This window comes from Nicotiana tabacum, chromosome 13 (genome assembly GCF_000715075.1).
Source record: "Nicotiana tabacum cultivar K326 chromosome 13, ASM71507v2, whole genome shotgun sequence".
Lineage (NCBI taxonomy): Eukaryota > Viridiplantae > Streptophyta > Magnoliopsida > Solanales > Solanaceae > Nicotiana > Nicotiana tabacum.
Window position 1 is genome coordinate 18,090,137 of NC_134092.1, and position 9,573 is coordinate 18,099,709.

Genomic DNA, 9,573 nt, shown 5'->3' on the forward strand with positions numbered 1-9,573 from the left:
TATTATCAACATGTTGCATTAGGACTCAAACCCAATGCCTTACCCATATTAAGGCATGCTAGGTCATAATGCGTTGGAACTTGAATCCAACGTCTTTTCATCAACATAGTGCGTTGGGACATGAACCCATTATCTTACCCTCAAACTTTGGCATAATGGGCCAAAATTCACTAGCACTCGCACTCGAGCCTTTAAAATATTATTAGTTCATAATTATAGGCATAAGTAAATTAACTTTCAAGAAGACATATATAACTATTTTAATCTTGAAACAGTTCCTCTGCAACAAAAATGCTAGTTAGGATATATGCCATTTTGTTTTCAAATGATACAATCACTTTTACATTTTAATAAATTAATTAGGGGAAAGGTGCAGATAACCTATAACCACTTATATTTCAAAGATTATAAGAACTTCACCAAAAAAATCCAATACGGAGGAATGAGCCTTATGTTTCCAGCAAAAATATTTAAGGCTTAATGCATAACTGTGACTATTATAAATTATAACTATAATGAGTTTATATTAATTGTATATTCGAATGCCAAATTTGCAAGGTACTGTAAAATCGCCTACATATTTGATAATTTTGCTTTCAATGAAATACATCATGTGATGGTAAAAATATTATTACTAAATTACCTTAATAATTATCTATCATAGTATGTAAAAGGTTAGAACATATATATACGTTAGAATATTATCTTTGTCCTATAAGAGATGTAGCAAATAAAGACATACCTTTCCAGTTCTTTATTTCACTGGATAGAATTGAAAAAAATATTTTTACTAAACACTGTACATAAAGTTAATGCAAAGATATGAAAATATGAATGGGTTTAGATGGATGTAAAACTTATCTTTGTATTATTATCCAAGACATTTTTCATTGTACTTCATCTCATTGCCTGCTTATAACTTACATAGTCTTGACATAGAAGATTATGAAATGAGCAATTCGTGCTGATAACGTGTTATAAAATAAAAGCAACTTAGTAAAACATAAACAAGACATGTTGTTATGAAATAAAAACAATTTAGTAAAACATGAACAAGAAATGGAGATAGAGAGAAGGAAGATATTTTTTTCTTCAATTGTGTGTATTTTCCTATCTATTACAAGGCCTTTATATAGGCATGAAAAGTGAAGAAAAATATATCATTGAATATGTCATTAAGCATAGAAATATGTCAATGAATATGTCATTAAGCATTTGAGAAGATCATGGAGGAAGAGTAGACATCTACCATAATTTGATTTTTCTTATAACAGAGATACATTTATCAACTTTTGAACTTGATTTATTCTTAATTAATCGAAAAAGAAGGTTTTAGTTTAACTCTGAAAATAAAAAAAATTGGTCGAAAATAATTTAATTGGGCGCGAACATAAATTACTAATTGAATTGATGCACCTCGAATGCCCAATGATTAAATCAAAAGAAAAAAGATAAACTAATGTAATAATATTAAATATTAAATTCACACTACTTCCACTTGCTAAAACAAATGTTAGATCCGTGATAATTTCAGGGTGGTGGCCCCCCCAATAATTCAACTGAAAATAGGAATCTGCTGGACACGCGGTACAGGAGCTGCGGTGCACAGAGCCACGGAACCAATCGTGGTCCACAGGCTCTGGTCTCCGGCAGCTACACCACCTTTGTATTTACCGGCGAATAGCATCGGCGCCGGAGACAACAAGCCGCCGGCGAAAATGAAAGGTTTATTCAAATCAAAGCCTAAAACTCCTGTTGAACTTGTTCGCCAAACACGTGATCTCCTTATGTACGCACAACGTAATTCTGATACTCGCGAGAGCAAGCGAGAGGAAAAGGTTAGAATTCAATGTCGTTTTGTTAGCTCAATTTTAGATCTGGATTGTTTTCCTTTTAATTAAGTTCAGTTGTTACTTTAATTTACCTTGGATACTTAATGTTTTAGAAATTCAATGTATCAATGTAACTATGACTTGATCCCGAATTTTTTCTTGTTGGTTAAATGTAATGAAACTGGGTGGATAAAAGTCACTTAGTCTACTTGCTAGTTGTACTGGGATTTTAAAGTTATATGAACTGATATATAAAATTAGTAACCATGCTATTAAACAGAGTTAAGCAATTGCCTTTTTAAATAACATGATTGCACACCGTCAGTGCACACAACTTAACTTAACTGTTTTCAAATTTGTATCATCCTTTGGCTTGGTTCTATCTTTAGTTTTTGGAGTACTACATTGAGCTCATCTTTTACTCATATCACCAGTAACAATGTCATTAATATGAATTTCATTAGAAGAATAAGGAATGGCCATGTTTAATACGGTTTCTGATTGAATATACATACACCAATTGGCTGTAAATTTGACTTGGCTACTTCTTTCCTTATCCAAATATGCAGATGATGGAGTTAGGCAAGTCAATTCGGGACTTAAAGTCTATTCTCTATGGGAATGGTCAATCAGAACCTGTCTCTGAGGCTTGTTCTCAGCTGACTCAAGAATTCTTTAGAGAAAACACACTACGGCTGCTGATTAATTGTGTTCCGAAATTGAATTTAGAGGTAATACTTACCGTTCCTTTGAATTGTATCAACTGGTGGTTCTCTGGTGTATTCTCTGCGGTTTCACTGGGTGTGATTTGATTTTGGTGTTGGGCTTTGATGTTTATTACCTATTACGTTGTAAGATCTTGCTTCCATCCTCTTGTCTTCCTGTTACAAGGAGATTTTTTTTTTTCAGGCTCGTAAAGATGCTACTCAAGTAGTTGCAAATCTGCAGAGACAGCAGGTTCAATCACGGTTGATTGCTTGTGATTACTTGGAAGCAAACATTGATCTGATGGATATATTAGTATCAGGGTAAGTAGTGGAAAAAAAAGAGGTTTACAAATGTGGTGACATGTTATTATCATTTGTCGTATTGCATTATCGAATTGCTTCATGTTTATGAGGTTTAAAATTGTTTAAATTGTTTTTGGGCTTTTCTTTTCTAATGCACATTGCTGATCCCTATCCATGGGCACGCTAGATCAAATTATCTGAACGACAGAATCTTCAGAGTTCTTCTTGCATGTTCTTATTAGACATATATTTTGTCATTTAACTTTGTGTGAACTGTTATGTTTAATTGTGTACCCCATTTCTCCTGAAACACTTTGGGCCATCTCGAAGTATTGACAAGATACTAAGAGACTAATTTCAAGAGCTGATCAATTTAACTACAAATCTGACATTTTCTTTATATAAACCAACTTCGCATATGCCCTTGCAAATTGCAATTAATTTGAATGGTTTATTCTATATTCTCAATTATTACATGTCAATCATAGCAATTCATTTGAGAAAGCATAAGACAGAGTACCAAAATAGTTCCTTTGGTCAGAGAAGAAAGTATTTCATACTAAATATATAGATGCCATAAAGGATATGCATGAAAGAGCTGTCACTAGTGTGAGAACATTAGTAGGAGATACAAAGGAGTTTCCTGTAACCGTGATTTACATTAAGAATAGGCGTTGGGCCCATACTTGTTTACCCTAGTTATGGATGTTCTAACTAATAAAATACAATATGAGGTCCATGATTTATGCTATTTGCTGAGGATCTTTTACTAATTGGTCAAACCAACAAGGGACTGAAGTAGACTAAACGTATCTGCAAGTTTAGTCAGCATAAGAACAGTAAAGTTAAAGTGAGATCAGACGGGATTGTGGTCCGTAAACACAAACCATTCAGATATTTAGGCTCGACATTCTGGGAGAACGGTACGATAAATGTATATGTTATACATAGAATCAAAACTGGATGGCTGAAATGGAGACATGCTACCAGGGTGCTATGTAAGAGACGGAGGCTTACCAAAGTGAAAGATATGTTATATAGAATAGTTATAAGATGAACAATATTATATAGGATTCAATGTATAATATCGCCGGAGATGAGCTTAATGGAGCTACATGGTCATTAAGAATTCATATAGGGACCCAACTGTTTGGGGTTTGAGGCGTTGTTGTTGTAACCAAAGTAACTTTCTTGATTCACGTGTCTAGTCAAGTTTTTTCACCTAAAAGTGGGACTGAGGTAGTTTTTTGTGTCATTTTTACAAGCCTTGGTGGGATAGCTTGTTCTAGGAAATCCTTTTCCGGGGAACAAAAAGATGTTTTTGAAGATCATTTTGTAATCTCTTGGCTATTGGTATATGGATTTCCAATAATTCTTTTTCCATGTCATTTAGGTATGAAAACACAGATATGGCTTTGCATTATGGTACAATGCTGAGGGAATGCATTCGACACCAGAGTGTTGCAAGGTGAGGCACATGAACTTATCTGGATTTTGCTTTTGACTCTTGTCAAATATGTATATCCTTTGAATCGACTGGTAATAGAAAATTCATTTATCTGATCTATGAGCTACTTAATTAGCTTTCTTTTTGCCATTCTGAATTTCTGAGTGTGTAATGGTGCTACTGCTGGATCTGTTTTTTGAGAACATATATACATGCTTCTGTTGTTAGGTATGTCTTGGAATCGGAGCACATGAAGAAGTTTTTTGATTATATCCAGCTGCCAAATTTTGACATTGCTGCTGATGCCGCTGCAACTTTCAAGGTTGGGTGCTTTTAATTATGTTAATGGAATGAATATCTGATAGATAATCTTTGTTCCCCGAAAATATTCTATTGTCATCTCAATGGCTACTTAAGCAAATATGCCATCAGTGTTATTCCCTATTGTACAAGCAAACCTCTTAACAAAAGAAGGAAAAAGAAGCTAATTTGCTACTCCACATGACAGCCTTGGCTGTCCATGGTGTGGTTAGCTTGCTTATCAAACCAAATGATTGGGGCTCCATAATAACTGCAGTAAGAACTTGCTGCATTAATTCCTAGTGAAATTCAGCGGATTGGTGGTGCTATGATCATTCTCCAAAGCTTATTCTGGTTCCTGCACATTTATTATGGCTCTGAAACAGAAACTTCTGCTCTTTCCTAAGAGTTGCTTATCATGCCTACTGTGGCATTATCCTGATTCAGTTGCAATTTTCATTGCAGGAACTCTTGACGAGGCACAAATCAACAGTAGCTGAGTTTCTTTCGAAGAATTATGACTGGGTAATATATTTAATATTTTTGCCTAATTACTTATTATTGTAGGCATTGAAGTAAATTGTTTGAACCATAGTTATCAGGAGTTCTCTGTGAACTTGTTGCTGCTTGTATGTTAGTTGTACACATGCAAGCTTATTGTGTGAACTATATTTAAAAGTTTTTCTATGGAAACTTGTTGCTTCTTGCAAATTTGATTTTTGCAACTATGCTCTCAAGATACTTCAACACCTTCCGTTGTTGATTCTATTATGTTCTTTGTGCCAATGAAATGATTCTCATAGTACTGATGGAGCACTCAGTTTATGCACTTTTTACCTTTATTTCTTGGGACTTCATGACTATCAGGCTTTACTTTATTATCTTAGAAACTTTTGCTTTCACCCGATGGTGCCTCTTGAGACCCCTTTCCATAATCAACAAAGGGAAAATTGTGACATGTTAATGGAAAGAGAAGTATTAAGAACCTCAGAGTTTGTTCTTGTTGCTGCCTTTTTTCTTTCATCCAGGTTTATGTGGTTGAGGGAAGGGATGGATGGATCAACTGTAATTATCTGGATAGGGTTAAGGAGGATTTGGTGCCAGCTATGTCAATTTTCAGTGTTTTGATTTGCACTACTTGGGCTTTAATGATTGATACATAAATGTGGTCAAAATATATCTGGATGATAGTTATTTTTTTTTACTTCTAATAGTTTTTTCCAGTATACTTGTTGGATTTTCTCATCACTTACTGTTGCTTCAAATAATTTATTATGATGAACTTATTCTCTGCTGGTTTCACTTTCAGTTCTTTGCCGAGTATAACTCAAAACTGCTCGAGTCCAGTAATTACATCACCAGAAGGCAAGCTATCAAGGTAAGGGATGCCTTTCCTCTTCTTATGGACAACTTCTGCTGAATAATATACTTCCGGAAAAAATTCTGTTCCCTTGGAAAATTTCTCACGTCTTTTGCAAAGTATCTCAGTGGAATCGAGTACATGGTAGGTCATAAATGCTTGATGTACATTTTATACCTCAAGCCCTCGTCATATTACATAGATACTCGATCCCTTATATGCTGATCCTCATTTTGTTAAAAGAGTTGTTCTTGCGTCTTCCTTTACTCAGGGCTATGTTTTTGCAGTTAACATGATAATTCCTTTAGGAGATACATTTATATGTACCTTTTGGGCTGGGGTTAGCAGGAGTCCTCTTTCCATGATGAAAGAAGGGAAGAGGAGGAATTTCATCAACAAAAAAATAATAATTAAAATTTCATCAAAAAAGAAGGGAAATTAAGGGGCTTGGATAATAAAAAATTGAATGAAATTCGTGTATTCAGAATTAAGCAGTTTTATTATTTCACTAGAATGGATGAGATTCATTCTGTTGATTGACGGGAAGCAGAACCTTACGACTTTGAGGAGAAATTTCCAGCAGTCAGCTTTTTGTCATTTATTCAAGCTCATGTCATTTCTTTCTGCCTGAAATTCATACTGTTATACATCACCAGTAGGTCGTTATAATTCTGGAGTCTTTCTTCAGTTCCTTCGGACAGTGACTCTTTCCAATTTATGTTCAGGCAGTTGTGACTTGTAGCCTGATGGAGATCTCTTTTGGTTGTTTTCTTTTCATATTTAAAGATGTTTGTTTTACTGTTGCAGCTGTTGGGAGATATCCTGCTTGACCGCTCAAATTCTGCAGTAATGACGCGTTATGTTAGTTCAAGAGACAACTTAAGGATCCTTATGAATCTTCTCAGGGTATTAAGCTATATTTGGTCGTATCATTCTTATTTCAGCCTTATCTTCCTGACTGTCATTCTACTCTCTTCTTTAATCTTGTATTCTCTTGAAGTTTCTGTTTGTGCAGTTAATTATATTCTCTTCCAATGTTGTGGGTGGTGGGGGCTTTACAATATTAATCATGAAACCGTTGCTGCAATTCAAGTTTATTGTTAGACAAAACTAGAGTTAAGGGTGCCATTTGGGCAGGTAACTTGGACAGGTCAGCATTGAGCTAATTCAGTACAAGAACGGTATACAGTGACACTCCACGCATACTAGGGGTCAACTTTGGGTTAGTCCACTATGGATAACTAGCCTAGAAGTGCCTTTGTACTTTTTGAATAAATTACAACTGCACTGCAATTCCTAACTAGTTATGGTCGGCTATATGAACCCCTTATATTTCGAAAATAAAAAACCAAAAAAAATTAACTAAATAAAAAAGACACCATTATAACTTAAAATCAATTTTTGGATAATGGCGGTGTCAATGTCCGGTTGCGAGCGCCTTGACTAATCCACCGGTCTCCTGTTACCTCCAACAGAGGTTTCGTGATAACTATGCCCGCCAGTATTTAGACAGATGAGAAGAATCGCCTAGTTTTTTGCTGTTACTGGGATTTGAGCCCTGGTCTCCCATGGTATTCCAGCTTCATTGCCCTCTCAAGTAGAAAGCCTATCATAGAATATGGGAAACTGTAAAATACTAATTAGTTAAGAAAGCAACAGTCTGAACGAGTAAATCTTGTGTTAAAGTTTGGCAGTTGATATTCTGCTTCACCGCACCAGTTTATGTTTTTGTGTGTGATAAGTCCATCTCAACCCAATGGACAAATTGTTAACTTGTGAAATGAGTAAAATTAGATGGACCACTCTTTGCTTAGCACAACTAGACTTGAAGTTGATTTTATCACTCACTCACGTGAACAGTATCAAATTGCCAACCTAAACAGGAACCACGACTACCAGCGTGGCACAATGAATTGTTCGAGTCAACGTGTGGTTTTGGAGTGATTAAAAGTTGACCTTTTAAAACATGCATAAAGATTTGCTGGGGCAGAGTGGTATGTTTTACAAGGATAGAGAAAGTTGTGCGGCTCCTTTCCCCATCACTTTAGCTGATGACCTTATTAAATTATCTTCTTAAATTGCTGTCAAGTTTTGTTGATTGCTTGATTACTACTTTTGCAGGAGTCAAGCAAGAGTATCCAGATAGAAGCATTCCATGTTTTCAAGGTATTCTCTATTGATTTAATATTTTTACCATGTCTGCTGATTGTTTCATTAGCAGCGGCTTTTTCTCTTACTTTCAAGTTCTGCAGTTATTTGCTGCAAACCAGAACAAGCCTCCAGATATTGTTAGCATCCTTGTCGCTAACAGAAGCAAGCTCCTGCGCCTCTTTGCTGATTTTAAGACTGACAAAGGTACGTACACAGTAAATATCGATTAAGAATAGGTACTGCACAATAAATATGAAGAATGCCTCACAATTTTCCTAACTTTATCTGCAGAGGATGAGCAGTTTGAGGCTGACAAAACGCAGGTTGTCAAAGAAATTGCAGCTCTTGAAACCAAGGAACTCTCTTGAACTCAGACTAGTTAGTTCCTCAACTATCAGGTGATGTTGTTGTATGTGTAAATGAAAGATGGTGTTTTTCTCACTGAACGATATTTTACTGAATTATTAGTCTTAATTCTTGAAATTATTATTTAAACTTCACCTTCTTTTTCGTGGTTGTTTGTCATTTGTCCTTGTTCCTGATCGCCATGATTTATCCAAGAACTTATCAGAGTCTGCTGCTCCTCTTTGAAGGATTTGGAGAGTATAAGAGTCTGTTCTGGTTCCTGATCTTCTTGGTCTATCCCTATACATATGCGCGTATTAGCTATTCTAGATTTAATACCGCCAGTCAAATATTGCACAAGTTATACAGAGTTTAATATCGCCAACCAAACATTGATTGAGTTAGCTATGCTGATATTTTTTTCCTTAAGCAGCCACCTGAATATTATAGTACTATGTATGCATTATTATTGTGAGATCATTTTCATTTATGCGACCAACCAAACAATCTATGATGCATAGATTTGATGATAAAAAGGTAAAAAGTAAAGTATTATCTTTTGTACAAAAAAGGTATTTAACTTAACATATAGAGGGAGAAATACGTCTATTTGCAGATTACACATAGTTTTGTTAAAAAGTACGAAAGCAACAAAGTTTGCGTAATGAAACTTGGTTTGTGTAATTTTTCCGAATGCATAACGAGATGAGGTAGGTGTCAACCACCCTTCCTTTTCTCCCTTTTTCTTCAAAAATTTAATCTACTTAGACTGATGTAAGCAATCTCAAAGGGAGATATCTGACCTGGTGCTACTCATCTTGATCTTTATTATATAAAGATGCGAGGTCGCGAAAACTTTGGAATAAGGAACAAAGCCTGTTTGTAATTGAAGGGGTAGGAACTATAATATTTTGGACTGAGCTATTTCCTATTAGAATCCGGGAAATTGTACCCAATAACCTTGAAAATGGATGATCTTGATTTTTTGACCCCCGTTTGCCCTATGAGTAGGGGTGATAAACGGGCATGTCGGGTCGAATATGGACGGGTCGAAAATGGATAAGGCAAAACGGATAAATTTATCCGACCAGACCCATATTTAATGCGGACAGAAAATGAGTAAATAAC

General features: G+C 35.3%; 1 protein-coding gene across 1 annotated transcript; it reads left to right on the top strand.

Moving 5' to 3' along the window:
- The first annotated feature begins 1,480 nt into the window (after positions 1-1,480).
- On the top strand, positions 1,481-8,610 carry LOC107777706 (putative MO25-like protein At5g47540). The gene is made up of 11 exons (XM_016597807.2): positions 1,481-1,838; positions 2,402-2,563; positions 2,742-2,860; positions 4,236-4,310; positions 4,518-4,611; positions 5,055-5,114; positions 5,899-5,967; positions 6,757-6,855; positions 8,071-8,115; positions 8,202-8,304; positions 8,392-8,610. The coding sequence occupies exons 1-11, from the start codon at positions 1,719-1,721 to the stop codon at positions 8,466-8,468; spliced, it is 1,023 nt and encodes a 340-aa protein (XP_016453293.1). The 5' UTR covers positions 1,481-1,718; the 3' UTR covers positions 8,469-8,610.
- The last annotated feature ends 963 nt before the right edge of the window (positions 8,611-9,573 follow it).

Excerpts from the sequence above, each read along its gene's own strand:
- LOC107777706 (XM_016597807.2), top strand. The coding sequence starts at position 1,719 with ATGAAAGGTTTATTCAAATCAAAGCCTAAAACTCCTGTTGAACTTGTT. Across the intron at positions 4,311-4,517 it reads CGACACCAGAGTGTTGCAAG|GTATGTCTTGGAATCGGAGC; the intron begins GTGAGGCACATG and ends TTCTGTTGTTAG. Across the intron at positions 8,116-8,201 it reads AAGCATTCCATGTTTTCAAG|TTATTTGCTGCAAACCAGAA; the intron begins GTATTCTCTATT and ends CAAGTTCTGCAG.